The following is a 21,345-nucleotide window of genomic DNA, read 5'->3' as shown; positions in this document are numbered from 1 at the left end:
TGTGCCCCATAGAAGCCCACTATTGTTATTATTGTGCCCTTACATTATTATTGTTATGTCGGCTCTGATTATATTATGACCCCTTAGACTCCTATATATAGAAAGGAGGTCTGGTCATTTGTATCATTCAAGAATTGTCCATATGTGTAATGTAAAGGAGGTTTCCCCCTCGAAGTGGCTGAATTCTAAGTCGTTCAACTATCTTTTCTATCTTTTTGTGAGTTGGTTTCATAACAGACAATTTGTCCATAATCAATATAAAATTCATAGCTTCATTTGTACATGTCGGAATCGGATGATCTTTAGATCAATCCTACACCTCTCAAAGAGAGGAATCCAAAAAAAATATCAGTTGTTATAAATAAGATGACCTATGTGGAGTTTGGCCCTAGTTACCAATTTTAACACTACTTGTGTCCATCTTAGACAATGGAAAAAAAGGCCTCAAGGAAGGTCACATTGGTCTAGGGTTAAGGGATAACCACCAAGGTGAAGCATGGGAACAAGAATACAATCAAAAGTGGTCTATCATCTAGTTCAGCCTATGATCCATAATAGAATGCCCTTAAACATTAAACAAAAGCACTTGATTACAAAAACAGTTAATGTACCTTATATTGAATAATCCACCTTCATATGATGAGTAAGCTAGATGAAATGAAGCACTAGTCGAAACATGGATGGAAGGTCTTTGAGGCTAGCTATTTGTGGATCATCATAGGGCTACTAGCTAACAAGATGAACAAACTGGAGAAAAATTGTCTCCAAGACTTAACCACTTAGGTGGGTAGAGAGGCTACATCATTATGTTTTTGCCACAAATTCACGTAGAATTAGAGAAATGTGATGAACTTATGGAGTGTTAAGGCCCTAGGGCCTTCACATGGAGTGTTGGATACATTGTATTAATGATCTTGAAAAGCCTCATGCTCATGAATTTCAATTTTTTTTGAATGAAACAAGGAAATAAAAAATACTTTACCTCTTTTAAACGATGTTCACTTCTCAAGCAAAATTTCTCCTTTATTGATGCAACTACTCTTCCATCCACTTCATCCACCTCTATGTCAGTGGTTGCGTTTAAGGAATATTCTATTGACATTGATTTTGAAATGTGACAAGAAAGACATGCTCCACAAGATACAACAAGACATTTTGTTTTCATAAAAAATCCTACCTTCCTCTTCTTTCAATACATCTTCTCATGTACTAATGGTTTCACATGCATTGATACCTCCTAAATTTTAGCAACATACTTACAACATGGTTAAAAAATATTTTGATAGATGGATTATATAAGCAGAAAACTTGTTGAACATGGACAAGTAATGTTACCCTCATTAACCTTGAGATGAGACCAATCAAAGCAAGGCTTGAATATTTTGAGACTTCATCATGATATGTAAGTCACCTTAATCTCTAAAATTATTGTTTTGCAAGAAAAAAATCCAGCATCATTTATTGATTCCTCTACTATTGCTTTTTAGGAACCAAAGCCTAAACCCTCTGATTAATTGAAACTAGATTCTACACCATCCACATTTCCACCATGTCAACATTGTGATCATAAAGGGAGGAGGCACTCTCACTCTCCATCTAGGAATAAAAAATTGTATTGCCAATATGATTGGTATGATAGCAGTTCTTATTAAAAGTCAATTGTTAAGAAATGTAAATGGCACAATTTGGATCAATGCCCACTATCAAGGCTAATTATAGTTGGATTGACGAATGGTCCCACACCTAAGGTCAAGCAATATGTTAGCCTAACTCCCATATTTTAAGAGAACTAAACTTCATACATCTCATGAAAATAATTATCATTTAGATCATTTTGATCTATAATATAGATATTCTGTTGTTTTTTTCCGAGGAAATCTCTGGGCAGATCCACCCGAAGGGATCACATCCCACTGGCTTATTAGCAAAGCCTAACCCTGAGGGCGTCGAGGAGAATTGACCCTATGACCTCCCAATAGCGAGGTGCTTTAGCGACGATAAATCAACCAATTGAGCTAACCCTCAAGGCTATAGATATTGTGTTGTTGAGCAATCCTCGTATTCTTTTTTAATGGGTTTGGGACACAAAGTGATATTCAACAACAACTATATTCATTGTCTTAATATTGTTATATTATGGAAAACAAAACACTATGTACCTTCAACCATGATGTTTGTAGCCTATCATTAGATTTAGCTCCTATAAGCTTTTATTATATATTCTCTTTTCTCCTTAGGCTTCATGAAAACTGTTAGAAAACTGATGATAAATTTTAACAATCATCACATCAACTAAAATGTTACAACCTTTTACATCTCCATCTAATGATCACAACCAACATATGTAAATAAAGCTTAATAAAAACAACTATATATACATGTTTTGTGTTTGTCCAGAAGCTTAGACACATTTTAACAAAATTATAGTCTTAAATGTTGCACTTGGACTACCATGCACAATAAAGATAAAAACTATACAAATAATTAAGCATAGATCCATCTATCCTTAAATCTATTAGGCATTGAGAAAGAAAAATAAAGTGCAAACCTCTTAAAAGATGCTTAATTCTATTAGGCGTTGAGAACGAAAAATCAAGTGCAAACCTCTTAAAAGACCCAAATTAAATGGATTTGGTTTTTTTAACATCGTGATTGTTTAACTCAGCAAATTGGTGTTTTCATTTAATGCACCATCATTATTTCATTTTAGTTTCTCTTGCACCCCAAACTGTAAAAGCACCTGACTCTTCTCAGTGCAGAATGTGTCAAATGAAAAATAATTTCCCCCTAGCAGAAATATTTCTTTACAACACAAATCTAGTAAATAGCCTATATTGCAAGACATGAACATAAACTGCTCACCAAGCCCCTTACTCTTTTGAGGACCACTAAACAAGCGTTCTTTTCATAATATAATTTTTTTCCTTTTTCAGTTTATGTTAGGGGAGCGTTTGGGAATATTTGGTATGAAGGTTTATCATACCCTCTCAGAGACAAAAGTGAAAGTGGAATCAACATGGATATTAAAAGTTCTCTGGAATAGCTATATGACAATAGAAGAATAACCTAACTCAAAATGCATTGAAAAGAAAATTGACTAGAATTCTCCTAAGGTAATAAGGTATCACATGGTGCCTGGTCCCCCCCTGAAATTTTTTTGTGCCTCCAGATTGCATTTTCAAGATGGAGTGATATAGAAATGCAGTTACAATTTTGTACAGGTTCAGCTTAATCTAAATTTCTGATCTCTTGATTCTTATTCCTGAAGCTCTCTCTCAACCATCGTGATAAATTTCCGATGAAAGGAGTATAGACAAAATAGCACATGATAGTCCATGTTATTAAACCCTGCACAATGAGAAATGACTAGCTCTTCATCATTATGATTTTCAACTTGAAATTCTTTATTTCCTTAAGCATGATAGTGAGGAGATTCATGTCTCTGTTCTTTGCAAACAAGCATCAGAAATACAAAGGGACAGGAAACAAAATTCCTTAGAACATTGAACTGCATTCTTATACATTACCTCACCAAAGACCTCTATGTTAGCCTGAGGATAATACCATAGATCCCATAACCTGACAATAAATTATCAATACCAAAAAATTCAAAATCACTTCTAATGCAAATGATTAACAGTTGAAATTTCTTAAACCTGTGAACAATATTGCTAATTTGATCAAACGAAAATCTTACTTCATGATAGGAACCTCAGACAAGGGGCAAGCCATTCCAACAAGGCAAGCTAGAGCAAATCCCCGGCGTGTACCATCCAAAAAAAACCATATCAACTCTGCTAGAGGAAATAATATATACGCTTCTATATTGGATGGAACTCCGTTTGCATACATTTCCGCACTCAATTCAATGAATGCCGCCAATGTCCTAATGCATCAATGGTTTATAAGAATCAGCACAGTAGTGGAAATCAGCTGGACTGTACAATCTCCATACAGAAGATTCTGACAATGAGATACATAGCTTTACACAAGTGCATGCTATAATAAAAGCATGCCACAGAAAATCCAGGAAAATCTATAAACATTGGGTGGTTGTAGAATCATGTGTAAATGTGGATCTAACGACAACGAGTGGAATACTAGAAGTTAAAATTCTACCAAAGGTTATTGGAAGCTTTTCACTTGGAACTGGTCCAAAAGCCAAGATCAGATTACAGGAAGAACTTCAAAAGGTTTTGAAGCTTCTACAGACATAAAAAACACCTTTGATAGATAACATGGCCTGATTCAGCCTTGCAATCAAAATATCACACACAGACATTGAGAATTTGAAGAAAGCGACATCCCAGTTAAACAAACATAGAAAACTAGGAAGCATACTAATTCACGTATATGCATTACCTCACAAAAATATTCTGTGGCAAAGGGAAACAACAAAGATGGGATTTATATCCTATTTTCAGACTATAAATTTAGCAGATAGGAATAAAGGATTTGCATTTGGAATAATTTTTTTTTCTTTTAACAATAATGCATCTTAGATTTCATCAATGCACACAAAAAGATGCATGATACAGCTTTGCATTACTGGGTAAGGGTAGACTATAGAGATATATGAGCTTCTCCTCCCAAAATGTCTACTTTAGCAGCCATTGTAAAAGTGTCCAACTCCTTATTAAAAATGCCTATCCTAGCACTCAGATAGGTTCTTTCCAAAGTACTAATGAAGCCTAATGTTTCTTTCTGTTCTTTTCCAGAGGTTCAATAACGGCAGCTTCTGTTGTGCATTTATAGTATATATCACCATAATAGAGCAAGTTTTTATACTTTCTTTTCAAAATTTCTCTCTTAGCAGACAATCATAAAAGATACCTGACAAACTTTAAAAACTTAAACAGTCATATTAGTGATAGGACGAATTTGAAAACTCAGGACGACCTTTTTCACAACATGACAAAATGAGATCTTTACAATTTTACCTAGCCGCTCGACAGATCATTTCAGATGTATTGTATATTAACAAACATGCCTTCAATTTTACACATATGTCCTTTCAATCCTTTGTCCTTTGATGCATGGCAGGTATGTTGACTTGAGTAGAAAATATTTGAAAACAGATGGAAGTAATTCTGAAATAGCTCTACAGATGCATTCTGTTAAAGTCTTTTGCCCAAGCACATTGAATGCAATGACTTTATTGCATCTCTAACATTATTTGGTTTAGTGAGCATTGAGCACTATCTAGTCCCATATACGGTGTTTCAGTTTCAAAATTTACAAAGAAATATTCTTTAGATGTTCATGCTTTGAATGGTTTTCAAGGTTTTGGAGGAAAGTTGGACTTGGGAAAATGTCTCCATTAAACTTTAGAAAAGAGGCCTAATAAAGACAAGACCAATAAGACAAACTACACCACAGTCCCAATCTCCATAGGGAATAAAGAGAGGGCTCGCCCTGGGAAGGGAAATTTATGTGACGGGTAGGAAGACAATGAAAGTGATTAGACATCCCTCTAAGAATCCAAAGGACATTTGAAAGCCTATAAAGTAGCTTTTAAAGTCCTTAAAGGATCATTCTCATAGTTACATAGGTGGAAGAGAGACCACATGTAAGGAAGGATAATAGTGCATCTGAAGACCACTGTGAATGCAGGTTTCACTAGATATTGTGGGGCCCACTTACAGGAGATAAACAACAGCATAAAACCATTCAGAACAGTAAATTGTGGCTTATGTAGTCATTTCTTTCAGTCTACTTCTAAAGTGATTGCTACTGTCTGCACTCCTGATTAGTTTTGTCAGATAGAAGGCCAGCTGATCTGTTTCTATTAGAAATGTTTATGGCAGCCAACTAAATGCTAGAAAAGAATGCACATTTTCTGCCTACGTCCTCCCCACTTTTCTGGAAATTATCACAACAACAAGGGTCAAACAAATGTACTTGTATGGTCCCACTGTATCATGTTTATGGATAATTTTTGTAATGATATACCAGCGAGAAAAAAACTTATTATTTATAAAAGAATCTGTATTCATTAACCCACGATGAACTTCTCCAAGGTAATAATCAAGTAGTGCATTGAGAAAAGGAGTTTTGACCCAAAAAGGGGTTTAGTATGTTGTAGGGGGTAAATGGCTCACACTAGTCACAAGTCATTCCCCTATGTAGTGAGAATAACGTCCTGTGTATCAATAGTACAAAAAATCCCCATGGCATTTTGTCAACTCCACTACCCATGGGCATTTGATGTGACCCAGGTGGTCATCCAGGGTCATCTCAAATGGTCTTGATACTAACAGTTTTTGTAGTTTTTGGGCCATGAACTTCCGACACATTTTTCAAGACCTTCTGATACTTTTTTCAACATTTTTACGCCTGACTAAGAGCATCGAGAACAGTGTGCAAATTATCTTTCCAATCAGCTAAAGAAGACCTAAGGTGGAGCAACAAGATAAAAGTTATGGTCTTGTCAAGGCTCCCCTTTTCATAGAATTCAACTTCAACTTCATTCAACTTAGTGTTACACTTGACCCTAACTCCATATCAAGGCTAGTTGCATATTGGGGCTTTTTCATCTTAGTGTTTTATCATTATAAAATGTAGTTTATGGGATTTTTGTGAATGAACATAGCAGACACGTCTCTTTTGAGAGATAGTGACCACCATTTGAGCCATTGTAAGTGTACAACGTTTTCACAGTTGTTTCATTAATAGAAATTGGTTTTAATTGTACCAATGTGTTTCATTTCTTTGTTAATCCTATCTTTTACTTCATTCTCAAAACAATTTGGATCAATGGTATCAAAGCAATTTGTTCTCTATTGTTTTCTCATGCATGTCCCCATGAGGTCAAGGTACAAGATGTTGGGCTTCGAACTAACTGAGCTTGGTAAAGAACTTCTTGAATCTTGGTTGATCCAAGTGGCTTCACATGGAAGACAAAAAGAAAGATAATAGAGCAAGAGACCTTATCAAGCTTTTGCTCTAGGAAGCCCTCAAGCAACTCCTAATGATGATGGAGGCCTCTTTAACAAGCAATCATTTCTAAGGGAAGACACCATTCAAGGTGCAAGATAATTTTGATATCCATCTATTTGAAGCAAGATAGACATAGAAGCTTTGGAGAGATGGTTAGATATGCTAGAAGGTTATTTCTCTATAATACTTTTCCAACATTGAAAAGATGACCTTTGCAATCCTAAAGTCTCTTTCCCATGTCAAGCATTGGTGGGATACTTATTGTGCAAAACATGGCAGAGATGATTATGAAACATATGGGACAAAATCCACTCAAGAAAGGGTTTATCCAATTGGAAAATATGACGACTAGTGCAAGAGATGGACAACCTTACGCCATGCTAAATACTGGAATGTGTTGGAGCACACCTATAGCTTTCATACCCTGCATGCAAACTAGGTATCAAGGACTCTAAGCGATACATGGTTCTAAAACACTATAGCAGCCTACACACATACATCCAAACAAAAATGTAGTTTTTGGACACCTCTTTAGTGGGAGAAGCTGGTTGTTATACTATGCTATCAAGATTGAAGTTTTTTTTTGGCAAAAACATAAGAAAGAGTTTGGGGCTAGAAATCGAGAACAACATAAGAAGGGTAAAGGTGGCACTAACTCTTAGGACCAAGGACAAAGTAAGGATAACCAATTGCAAAACTAGTTAATGTTAATTTTCTTGGGGTTGTATTGCTCTTTGTTGTCGATAATTGCATTTTTATACTTTTTATCATTTACATAAGCATTCACCCCATATCATCACCACATCATTAGCAATTATGTAGAATATCATCTACAATGCAACGAAACAATAAAAGGAACATCAGAAGAAAAGTATGCACAAATAGAGACACCAAGATTTGGTAGGAGACTAGGGCAAAACCCAAGGGGGAAAACCCATAATTCAATTCTTCTTCTTCTATTAGAGATTCATCAATTGTTTAGTTGAGATACAAAGTATCAATATCATGAGACATGGTCCAACACATCAGATTACCTAGGGCCTCTACATATCTTGTTCACAACTTCATTTGTGAACAAGATTTATCGTCAATACTACCATACCATATTGTTGTTAATAATAGTGATGACACTGATTTCCTGTCATATATCCGTGGGCCATGAGAACCATATATATACATCACCGGGCCATGCCATGCCAAGCCATATCACTGGGCCATGCTACCATACCACATCAGGGGCCATACTGCCAACACTGCTACTGGGCCATGTTGCCCTACCACTGTGCCACCCCGAGCCATGCTGCCTGTTGTCACTGAAGAACTACCACCATACTGATAAAGAGATATTGTACTCAACTACTGTAGACATGCCATAATATACCACTGGAAGTACCACTATGGAAGACATCATGTTATACTGTTGTATAATCATCTCAATAAATTATAAACCATGGTCGTAATACAACTGTTATGATACCTCACTGTAGTTTAGAAAGATGACGATGCATACATGATGTATATGCAGGAGCCTCAATCATGTTCTATGAGAGCCATACTTATCATGCGAGAGCAAAAGCCATGTGTGGGAGGCATGAGATACCATGAGAGAGCCATACATACCATGCTAGAGCCATATGCATGTGGGCCATCCTGAGCCATATCAACTAACTGACGTGATGAGCGGATCCGCATGAGTGCCATTGCGATGAGCCAAGTCACTATCCCATTATGCGTTAAGCCAAGTTACGATGCCACTGTGCATAGATACAAGTTACAATGCATTGAGCCAATATGCAATAAGATGCCACTGTGCAATACAATGCCACAGACATTACAAAGATGAGAGATCCATATCATTGTAAAATGTAACGGGACCCTGTCAATCCAGCGACACCAATCCATGATGTGATGTCATACAATTATAGCGATAGTGCGATGCCCATACATTTGAGTGATAATCCAATGCCCATCCAATTATAAAATACAGTGCGACCCACTAGACTATAAGAGACAGTGCAATGTCATGACCATAATATATCCATACAAAGAAACAAAGGTTTGTAATATACGGATGTGAGATCCACTCACAGAGAAACAAGTGAGGTTGTGTGTGCCATAAGGAATGCAAACTGCTACAAATACAAATGCCAGAACATATAAGAGAGCTAGCCTTTCAGAGCGAAGAGAAAAATCATAATCGATACATCTCAATGAGATACGAGAGTCTCTTTTATACAATTCGATGGAAGTCATTTGATACCAATGTAACCCTTGTTGAGGCAGAATATGAAGGCTTTGAAGTTGATTTTGAATTTTGGGCGGGAAACTTAAAAGATTTAAATTCAAATAATTATTTTAAATAGCCTTCAAAAATATTTTCCCAAATAATCTTGTGCCATTAATCATAATAATTTCTTTTGATCAAATTATAATTTTTCCTTTGGGGCTTAAGGGTTTGCTCTATGGGACTTAGGGTTTCCCTTTGGGGAAATTCGTCCCAATGCTACCAATTTTAATAGTTAAAGCAACACACAAAGAAGAAGAATGAGAAGTTGAGGGAGGACACAAGAAAATGGTGTGACACTCATAAAAGCCCTTAGCACAATAATGATGAATATCATGCTAGACAATGATTACTAGTCAAGATGAGAACCTTAAACTTGATTCAACCCTAATGCCACTAGATCCCATGGATAGGGGAAAACAAAGCTTGATGTTATTATCGCCACCATAAAGGTCCATCCAAAGGAACTAGAGGAACTCAAGGAAGGTGAGTGCCTCTTCCACTCACAAATGTGGGTGAAGGATATAGTTATTCATTTCATTATTGCAACCAAAAGAATCTGAATAATAGAGATTGTCAAGAAGATGAAGCTTCCAATAATGTCACAACCTCGGCTATACACCATCTATTGGTTGATCTAGGGACAAGGGATCCATGTCAGTCAACAATGTTGCCTATAATACACCATCAAGCCCTTCCAGATGAAGTATTGTGTGACATTCCACTACTTGAAGTTTGTGAAGTTTGGGACTGTTACCCACCAAAAGTGGGTAATAACCCATAGGAGAAAAAATTTTCTCCTCATTTGACAATCAACCAACCAACATCCCCAAGTTGGTCAGCACATAGCAATACGCTAGATTTCTCTGCCCATTGCTCCGATCAAATCTCTCTCCCATTTGACATGCTTCTTGAAGGAAGGTGAGTCATCTCTCGGCAGGTACTCTAACCATTCTAGCAATCATGTGCTTTCATTCAATGTTATGGGGATATTAATATGGATCACAAGAAAAATTGGATAATTCATCGATCTCAATTGTATTCTTGTACCCTCAGTTCACTTGGGAGGTTAGTCTTTGACTGTAGTCCAATGGGACCTCCTTTGAGACCTTAGGGTTTAGCAAGGGCACTACTAGGGAGGAACTAATTGATATAGCATGTCCAAGGTAATCCATACTTACCACTTTCCATCTCTCCCAATCATCCATCTCCATTCTTCGGATTCATAGTCATTGGTCACTGGTCATTGGGATTGGCACCCTATATCCATATCTTTGAGTCATGGCCTGAAAACTTGGCCCCAAATGTTGATGTAGCTGAAAGAACATTAAATGCATATAAAGCCACAATGAAAGACGATGTAAAATGTGAAATATCGTTGGGACAAGTTTAGCATGTGGAAAAAATCCTAGCATGAGCTCTACCCCCCTCATTAGCCATCACCTAGTTCCTCAAGCATTCGATGCTTCATATCCAATAAAGGAAATCTTGAACGTCCCAACCCTGATGAGCAAGAAACTACTAAATTTTAAAGGGGGAGGAGCATAAAGCAAGCTTGGGCTCCTAAGCTATGCACCAAATAAATGCAAATCATTAAAGTAAAAGGCGCACTAGAGGGGTGGAAAAAGCAGGTCGAGGAAAGGGGTAACTCATGCCACCACAATTGTTTCCTCCTTACATCATTACACTCAAGATGTTGTACCCCCTCCCATTTGCTAGTCTCATGGTTGTGGCACCTTCCTTGAAATTTCTCCCACTCCATGACCACCATACCACAGACACCTATGGATTGATGGGCTAACTAGGAATAGTCACTCCACTTGGAGGTTGAAAACACCTAATAGGGTTGTTGACCTAATCATCCCTAACATGAGTGAGGTAACTTGTTTACGAATCCTGAACTAGTTAGACATTTGAAGGTGAGTTTTGTGTAAAGTATTCTTATGCCCCTAACATTAGATATGGTTCACTATGATGCTTTAATGGTTTCGCGTCCCTAATAAAGATGATCTCACTTCATCTTAAGATGATTTTGTTTAGGTGGCATCACATATGCAGCAGAGATCCCTTGAGGGATAATTTGACTCTTCTTTAATGTTCACCAAGTTTTTGGGACATGGGATGTGGGAACGAGGAGACACACAGGGGGGGTGTGAGAGCACCCCCAAATTTTAGGGAAATCTAGGGGGATGGGGGGATATCAAGGTGTGTGTGTGTGTACACATTATTCAAATTCAAATTCAATAATGAAATAATTGATTCATACATCATAAACAATTCAATGAAATATAAATAATAAAATATTGTTTAAATTCATCACTCATTATTCTAAAATCTGATTAGTACTAAGAAAAATAGTAAAGACTAGAATAGTAAATTGAAATTACTCAAACTCAAAAGCAGTAAAAAGTGATAAATCAAAGACTTGATCTAAGGTCATCAGTATCTAGAATCAAGACTCAAAAGTTAAAACTAAAAATGAACAATGGAAAATGAATCAATGTTATTAGAACTAGACCGGTGATCGAACTGGTCGACCCCAAAAGTGGGAACTCGAAAAAAACAAACCAAAAAATTGGTCGACCAAAACCTACATACATATTCAATTTTTTATTTTAGCCAGGGTGCAAGGGGTTCTATCTGGGGGATAGAAAATTGCTGGTGGCAATGGGGAAGGCAACTGCTTTCCATTGCCTAGTTCTGCATCAATACCTTCTGTCGAATGGGTGAAACCCATGACTGCTGGGGGGCAATTGCTTGTTGTTAGGTTGGGAAGCTCCGCGCTCAGTAAAAAAGGTTAGGGGGAAGCTTGACTGTCGCAAGGAAATGCAGGAGGGGCAGTTGATAATAGAAGGGGGCAAGGGGAAACAACTAGTAGGAGGCTTGGGGCATAGTCAGTCCCGCAGCTCGCAAAGAAAGTGCTGGGCTACCTGGAACCCATACTGGAGTGATGACAAGGCCAGAAACTCTGGGTGGAAACCCAGTAGGGAGGACCCGAGAGGCAAAAGCACTAAGCCTGAGGCAGAGGGGGAAAGGTACCCGAACTACAGTAGGCATATAGCAAGAAGCCAAGGGGGTCTGTGAGCTCGACTCGGGCATGGGCTGGTTGACCTGTATACAAACGAGAGGCATGGAGAGGGGGAAAAGGGCGCTACAAGGGGCATGGGTCATGGCATTCTCCATTGGGGGCTGCAGGCTCTGGTCCACCCCAACATGACTATGGGGGGAATTGGCGGAGAGGAAAAGCGAGGAAAGATGTATCTCGCTGCAAGCAACAACGAATGGGTGAGGTGGTGCATAACTGCAATTTTGTGTTTTAATCTAACTTATTGTGGATGTCATCAGTGTTTTGGAAAGCAGGTTATGGCTCATGTTGTGTGTGGTCGTGGGTGTGGTAGGAGAGGCCCAGATCCCAGGAAAGATAAGGGGTCGAGCACGTCGGAGCCACGCAAGGGCAGAAAATCAGTAGAACATCTCATAACTGAGGCAATAGAGGCTTACCGAGAGGGGACGGATGCTGGTATCCGGAAATTGCTGGAAGAATGGGAAGAGGAAGTAAAACAAGGCAACGAGACAGAGGAAGAGATGGACAACTGGAGGACCTTAGTCCCGGATCTGGGCAACACCCGCGGAAGAATTACATAGTTCAAGCAAACTCTGTACTTGTACTAGCTAATGAAGAGTTTACTAGGCAAGGCAATGGAGCAGATCTCAGTGGGAATGGCGGTGACACTACAGGGAATGTCGAACTACAAGAAGGATATGGAGAAAATCCTCTTTCAGCTGCATAAACAGGATATTAGGCTGGACAAAATTGACCGCCATATCCCTTGCATACTGGAGCTGAACGATATGCCAGGAGCATCCGCTGAGGATCCAACACCTGTTGTATCTGCCTAAGAGGAACAGAAGGATTAGACTTTTACCCATGCATAATTTTGTCTTATGCGGATAGCTTTTAATTTCTATGTTGCAATTATCAGTTTATATAGTTATGTAGTGTATGGACATGAAATAGAGACATATCTAGCATGGCTGGAAAGATTAAGACAATATTGTTTTTGGATGGCTTACAATGCGGACCGGTGGCCAACAGACTTGGTTTCCCTTTGGGGCAAGTTGAGGCCACCTGGTTAAACTGTGTGGTGTAAACTTGCTTATCTTTAATAGAAAATGGAATGGTCCTGCCAAGCTTAACAAAAAAAAATATTCAACTTTTGATAATAAAAAAATGTAAATATTCATTTGCATCGATAGGAATCCAAACCATTATACACAAATATGCAAAGTGTCTCATATATATAGCATGGGTGCATATAACCAAAATAGCACCGAGTGCAATCCATATTCAAACCAAAAATACATCAACAAAGGGGCTCTATAGTCCAAGAAATTCATGCTACAACAAATACTTACATATCATCAAAATCATTGCATATATTGGGATCCTCGTCATCAATATCACCCTCTAAGCATTAAAATAAGATAGAAACAGCTTAACATGTGAAATCGAGATTTTATTTGAGTGATGAGGGTTGAAAAATGTAACTAGGTTCGGTCCTTATAATGACGTGTAAATTGTGATTTTATGTAATTGATGAAAAGAAGAAAAATAAAATTATTGTAATGCTTGTCTCATGGGTTTCATGAGCAAGGAATTTTATTTTTAGTAATGGCTCCCATTGTGAGTCTTTAGGTTTTGTCATCTAGGCATAAAAGTAAAATTGAGTTAATGTCATGTATGAAGGACCCTTCTTGGGCGTGTTACATTTTGTATGAGTCATTAAATAAGTATGAAAGCCCTCCAAGACAAGCACAAGACCTTTCCTTCAAGTTGGCTTCAAAATAGGATAAATGATCTCCTCCAAATGACACGTCGACTCACCCTCAAACAAGTCCGCTTATTTTTATGAGGAAACAACTATAAATAGGGCAGCTCAGCCTCATTTCAAGATCAAAATTTCGGTGATCGTCAAGTCTGAAACAAGAAGTGCGAAAGGGTCAAGAAAGACAGTCCTATAGCCAACGAAGTGAAGTAAAGGGAGAGCGAGGTTTGTGGTATCAATTGGATCTGTTTTTGGGTTTGTTTTTGGGTCTATTTTGGGGACACATGTGCGAAGAAGGAAGAGGACTTTTGCTGCAGAAAGAGCCGAGAGGAATTACAATCCTCTTAGGTAGCTGAGTTGGAAGTAGGGCAAGAGGAAGACGAGGCAAGCTGGAAGGAGTCCCTATGCAAAGAAGGCCTAATTCTAGGAGGCCAAAACTAGTGAAGATCTGAAGCAGAAGGTAGTCGAAGTTAAAGGGAAGCCAAGAAGAAGAAAGGAGCAGAAGGTTGAATATTGTTGACTAAGGATCTCATCAAGGACGCTTTGTGTCTTGGTCTTGAAATGGCAAATAGGTCAAGGGTCTTGGTCTTGGTATTCGTCAATTGAAGTCTCTATAAGAAGAAGAATTTGTTTGGGTTTTCCTCTCAAGTGGGAGAGGTTTTGGCCCTGGCTGATAGCTTATATTTTGTGTCTCTTGTCTCTTTATGGTTTATGCATTGTAGTTGTTTGATGAAAAATAACATTATAATAACATACGTAAAAGAAGATCCTAATCAAGAAGTAAAAAGCATTCACAAGTAGTTATCTATCTAAGAGAAATCACATAACCTCGATGCCCTAGATTTCTCAACAATGAGTACATTTTTACTAGGGTCATCACAAAGGAGTTCAACAATCATTGCCACCACCATGAGGTATATAGATGGCTTGGTGCAATTGTAAAATGCTCTTTCCATATCCTCATACATGAAAAAATCGAATGGAAACATCCCCCAAATCCTAAAATCCTAAAAACTGTTAAGTTTGTTGGAGTTTGAGTGGGATCTAAAATTCTACTTTCTTAATATGAATCCAATGAGGTCAGAAGTTAGAACCACCCTCAAACATTCTAAGTCAATTAATGGTAATGTTAAAAATTTAAGTAAAAGTGACATTCTCAAATGAAAGATAAAGGAGAATGTCATTTTTGCTTTAAGAATGTAACATTACTATTAATTACATAGCATTAGTAGAGACATAGGGTTGAATATTACACTAACCCACTCATAAATTATTGTTTTCAAACAAAATTAAGGGGGTACAACTAGCCCTTTTTTAGTGGGGCACCCACAAGCACCCCTTTTGGGGAAACGTTTCCCCTTGCATCTCCCCGAGTCTTCCTAAAAGGAGGAGATGGGGCAACGTTTCCCCTTGCATCTCCCCGAGTCTTCCTAAAAGGAGGACATGGCGAAATGTTTCCCCTTGCATCTCCCTGAGTCTTCCTAAAAGGAGGACATGGAGAAACGTTTCCCCAGGAGTCCCCCTATCCGAGTGCATGGGAAACGTGGGGTGCACACACCCCACCGTGGGGGAGGCATCCCCATGGAACACTACTCTTCTTTAGCACCTTCCAGGGGGTTCTTTTCCCTGTTCTGAGAGAAAACATGACTTTGTGGCCCCAACATTGCCCCTCCAGAGATGAGCATTGGCCCTTGGGCAACTTCCACATGCTTCTAGACCTCTTGATGACCCTCTAGATGTTGAACATTGATCTTGAATGCTTAGGCATTGGTTTATTTGATGATGTGCCTAGATGAACCCAAGACGCCCCTAGGCTGGCCTTGACCCTGTTTGATGAACAATTCCTAGTTCTAGAGCCCATATGAGGATGGTTATCACAAAGATTACTTGGTCGGGTTAGCATATCCTTCTTTTTCCAATGTTTTCCCTACAAGGTGCCACATCATTCCCACATGCATGAAAAAGGTGACGTACAACTTCTTTTGGATCACATCATAGTGGAGGAGGTGCCTTTTGGAGATGTGCACATGTACTTTGGGACAATCTTGGAGCGAGAAGCACTCTTGGACCATTGCCTTAGTTCCTTGATGCCTTATCACTTATTTTTGAGGATGGCATCATGGTAGAGACCATTTTTCTCCAACACGTGTGGGTTATTTTTGGCATTTTGCTATGTTTTAAAGCGATTTCAAGGTTTGCTTGTGACCTTTCACCTAGTTGAACACTCAAGTAAACTTGTTTAGGGGTTAAACTTGTTTAGGGTTTTTTCTCGTAAAATCATGAAAAAATGACTTGGTTGCCATCCTATAAATAGAGGGGAGTCACTTTTCATTTCATCGTCATTCATCACATTTCTTTGTATTTGGAAGAGTGCAACTAGCTCTTGTCTTCTCTTCTACTTGGCTACAATGTAGTTCTATGGTGCAAATTTGTCTTGGAGAAGGATTTTTGCATGAGGAAGGTTTCTTGGGATAGATTGAAGAGATTCTTGTGGAAATTTTGTAAGTTTATTGTCTATCTTCTAAAATTTTCATGCTATCTTATGTGAATTAGGGTTTCTATATGTGCCATGTTTGAAATTGCAATATTTATCTTGAAATATTGATTCCTTATGCTATGCAAAATTGTTTTCCCTAAATCCTTCAAGAGAACTCTAAGTTGTGCATCTCTTGAACTTAAAATTTCCCTTAAGCCGCTATGGTTTGTAAGAAGAGGCTATTTTCCTCTCACCCTCTTAATTAAGGTTGTCTTCATTAAATTTGCCCTAGGTAACTCCATTGCCCATTTGGATCAAGGCAATAGTCTAGGATGGGGAGATCGATCTCTCTTCTATAAATAATTTCCCTCTCTTCTCTCTAAAAATCTAGATATCTAGCCTTAGGGTTAGGGTTTCTTTGAAATATTCCTAAAAAGTAATTCTACTTTATGTGCTATTGCCCTTTTAGCAGGTATTTCATTTAATAATTAATAAAAACAAAATTTAGCATTTACTACATTGTAAAAACCTAATTCTAGGGCTGATGTCATCATTGTATTGTTGTTTTACACATGTTCCAACTATAAAAAAACTCAATTACAAACCCTAAACCTTGGATATTGAATTAATATTCTTGTTCCTTTGCTAATTTATTATAAGACTATTTCTTCTGGTTGGTATATGACATTGCATGCCATATCATTGAAAATCTATCAAACCCTAACTTATAACAACTCTCTATTTACTCAATTGGTCTAAGGATAGAATGCTTGAACTTTGGTGACGAACATCTTACACCTCGTGGCTCTGCTAATGCCCTATCCTGATCATTAGACCTATCTATCACATTGAACCCTTATTGAATATCCATTGGGTGATCTATATATAAGGAAGCCTCCCTTGTGGTTTACTTACCACTAAATAGTTGAAGAAAGGCTATTGAGGTGACAGTGGTGGTCGATCTCTTATTGCCACAAGGTTTGGATCTAGCTAATGAGGCTTTGCACTAGGCCTGCTAGATTTTGCAATAACAAGGACAACCATACATGTGTAAGTGTCATGTTGTTTATCAATCTAGTTCCCATAGTGTCATTGTTCCCTTAGGAGACCAATTCTTTAGGGTCTCCTAGAGTCTCTCTGATCAATACTAAGTAGTGCAAGAAGATAGTCTCTTAAGCTGGAAGATTTATTGTCTTTATGGTCTGATTAGGAGCAATGAAAATCACCACGATAGCCAAGGCCTCAAGAAGAGATCCCTCTATGCAACAAAGACAAGTAGATCAGTTGGAGGAGGAATTCAAATATATCTTCACCACACTTAAAGGAGTAGTTCTACTTTGGTAAGAAAAGTATGTAGTTGATTTGACAACAAGAGCCTCTCTACCCAATGGCCCTATATATAAATGCTCTTTTTAGGAGAATGAGGAAATCAACCACTATATTCAAGAGATATACAAAAAGGACACATTGATCCTCAATGTGCAAGAGTCTAACTATGCTAGTTTAGAATAAGATTAGGACACGGTGGCTCTGTATTGACTACAAGCATTAAACAAAATTGTCGTCAAGAATTGATACCCCATCCTAAAAATTGATAATCTTTTTAAGCAAGATTGATCTTAAGTTAGGATATCATCAAGTGCCAATTGAGCCAATTGATGTGTCAAAGACAACCTTGCAATCTAAGGAAGATGTCTTTAAGTGGTTGGTCATGCCCTTCAGCTTGACTAATGCACCAACAATGTTCAAGAAGATGACAAGTGATACTCTATGGCCATTCCCAATTATTTTATTTTTGTATACTTGGATGTCATACTCCTCTTCAACAAAACCTAGGAAGAGCATCTAAAGCACATTCAACAAGTTTTGAGAACCCAACAAAAAGACAATTTCATATGGCAACCTAGATAAGAGCTCTCTCGACAAGCAAAGAATTCAATATCTAAGCTACATAATGGATGAGCATGGCGTGCATATATATCCAACCAAGATCCAAGTATTTGTGATCGGTTGACCTTGAAGAAACTAATGGAGATCTACAACATCCTAGGCCTTGCCAACTTTTACCACAAGTTCATGTTGGAGTTTTCTCATATGCCCTTGAAATAGGTGGAAAAGGGCAGAGCCAAGGCCAAGTTTGTTTCAATTGAGGCATAAAAGAAAGCATTCGTAGAGTTGAAGCCTCACCTCTACTTGACGCTAGTCCTCATTCTCCTAGATTTGCAACAACCATTTGAAATTGAGAAAATGCCTTATTATGTCATAGGTACAATCATCAACATGGACAACTAATCACCTATCACAGTAGACACTCTTGGACATGGTTTAGAGATACCTCACCTATGACAAGAAGCTTTACTCTGTTGTCCTAGCTTGTTGACTCTAGAAGCATTATAATTTAGGATAGGAAATGGTCATCCACATTCACCATAAACCTATGCAATTTATGCATATTTAGGATAAACATCAGGATGACGACCATCATAAGTGGTTCATGTACCTTCAACAATGCCACTTGAATATCAAGTACAAGAAGGCCATCACCAATTGTGTTGCAAATTGCATAAGTTGACCTCAATGCCTACAGAAATTAGTGTTTAAAGTGGTCTTAGTTGTATGAAAATGATCCATATTTTGTTGCTACATACCAAATATTGGTTGTAGGTAAATAAGTTGTAGGATTTCACCTCCAAGATGGGATTTTGTGCTATCTGGGCCATCTCTATGCTTATTTAGGCGAGTATAAAAAGATGATTTGTGAGGTGCACTATAGTGAGATGGTAGGGCACTTCAACATGGAGAAGACAATGGGAATTCTACAATAGTAATTCTATTGGCCAAGTTCCAACAAGACTTAGCATATATATTAGATGTGCATTTCCTGTGATATCACTAAAGCTACAATCAAGAAGAGGAGACTATACACTCCTCTACCTACTCTAGATAACATAGAAGCCAATCTCTATGAATTGTATATCAGGTTGGCCCAACCAAGAATGGTAATGGTTGTGTTTTTGTGGTTGTTGATCAATTCTCTATGATAACAATTTGGTGCCTTGCAAGAAGATTCTCACAACAAAAGCCATTGCTAAACTCTCATTCAAGCATGTTTAGGTTCATTTTGAGTTTCTAAAGATCATTGTCTCTAACAGGTACAACAGGTTTCTAAGTATTTTCTAGCCTAGCCTTTGGTCCATGATGGACACCAAGCTTACCAAATCAACTTCCCTCCACCCCAGATCAATGCACAAAGGAAGGTGGTCAATAGGCTGACTGTACTTATCTTCAGAGTATGACTCCAAGCATCCATGTACAAGGAATAAAAGCTTTCCTAATGTTCAACACAACTACAACAAAACTATTCATAGTTTCATCAGCGACAACCCTTTTGGGTTTGTTTGGGGTTCCATGCATTGGCCCCAATTGTTGTACCTCTGGCCATTGCATTAGCCCCAACAAAGTCCTCCCATGCTCAAAATGAAAAAAAGCAAGCAGCCAAATTTGTTGAACAGATCAAACACATACAACAAGAACCAATGTTGCGATAATTGCAATTGGGATTAAATCAGCGAGGGTCCAGAAAAAAAATAATAATAAAAAATAAAAATAAAATAAAAAAATCGTAAAAATCAGGATAAAATCAGCAAAATTTAAAAAAAAAAAAAAAAACAAAAAAAAAAAAAAAAAAAAAAAATAAAAATATAAATATAAATAAAAAAATTCCTTTTTTTCGCAGCCTCAAGATTTTTTCCGGGATTGCGATTTTTTCAAAACGAAAAAAATCGCCGATTTAATCGTTGCACAAAAAAACTCAATTTTTTCGAAAAATCATGATTTTCACAACACTGACAAGAAGTTCATGATATTCTACAGAAAGCCAATGCCATGTAGAACCAATGACATAACCAACATTGGGTTCCACACAATTTTTAGGTTTGTAACAAGGTATGGCTGCACATGCAAAATAAGTGACTTGCAAACCCCCACATGAAGTTCAAAGTTCAAACCACTCTATTATGGACCTTAATACCATCACCAAGGTTGTGGGTGAGGACGTTTCTAAATTGAATCTTCCACCCTTCCTAGACTTACATCATGTCTTTATGCGGAGTAGCTTCTGCCAAACTTTCCACCAATGTTGGATACATTGGCAATAGTAGATGAGCCAAATTAGCTCTAAAGTAATGAACCTATTTTTCATGCTAACCTTGGGATGGGTTAAAAATGCAGAAATTGCCAAAAATGCATGGGAAGACACTGCAGAACAAAGGTATGTCGTGGAATGTAGGCATCTTGTTGCAGTTATACCAAATGCAAGATGCGAGCAAAGTGACCATGCTACAAGTTGCTGAAGATTCTATAATACAGCTCATAAAATCTCCAAAAATGTAGTTGTTGTATAACCACTCTTGTTGATGAAGAAGTGAACAAGTGTTAAAACCACTTTACTATGTTTAGCATAATGGAGGCATATTAAGTCAAATGAAGATGATACTCGGACTAGGGTTATCTAACACATATCCATACATATCCACCAAAAATCAGCTTCAAATTTATCCATTTACCCCTCAAAAATGCAAAATGACTGCAGATATAATTTTTCTATAGCTCAGCCATACGGTGTCTATTGGCAACAATACTTTACAATAGGTAGCTGACAACTATCTCAAAATGTCCACCAAATTTTAGCATCACCTTCATCCATTTTGTTCCCCAAAAGGCAGAAACACAGTCGGGTCTGCTAGCTGAAAAACAGATGGGAATCTCTTGGCATGCTTGGAGGCACAATGTTTTTCATCTCTCCCAGGGGAGTAGAAATG

At 37.8% G+C, this 21,345-nt stretch overlaps 1 protein-coding gene across 1 annotated transcript in view; it reads right to left on the bottom strand.

The window, feature by feature from the left end:
• Positions 1 to 2,770: 2,770 nt before the first annotated feature.
• Positions 2,771 to 21,345, bottom strand: part of LOC149169197 (insulin-induced protein) — a 46,857-nt gene continuing 28,282 nt past the window's right edge. Inside the window, exons 3-5 of the mRNA XM_089427034.1 lie at positions 3,698 to 3,886; positions 3,528 to 3,579; positions 2,771 to 3,348 (exon numbers count right to left, since the gene is read on the bottom strand). Of these exons, the coding sequence (XP_089283160.1) occupies positions 3,229 to 3,348; positions 3,528 to 3,579; positions 3,698 to 3,886 (361 nt within the window). The 3' untranslated portion in view covers positions 2,771 to 3,228. The remainder of the gene's footprint in view (positions 3,349 to 3,527; positions 3,580 to 3,697; positions 3,887 to 21,345) is intronic.

This window comes from Pinus tabuliformis, chromosome 4_2 (genome assembly GCF_031772625.1).
Source record: "Pinus tabuliformis cultivar Carrire ecotype Pingquan chromosome 4_2, CPIR1, whole genome shotgun sequence".
Lineage (NCBI taxonomy): Eukaryota > Viridiplantae > Streptophyta > Pinopsida > Pinales > Pinaceae > Pinus > Pinus tabuliformis.
This window is presented reverse-complemented; position numbering and strand designations above follow the sequence as displayed.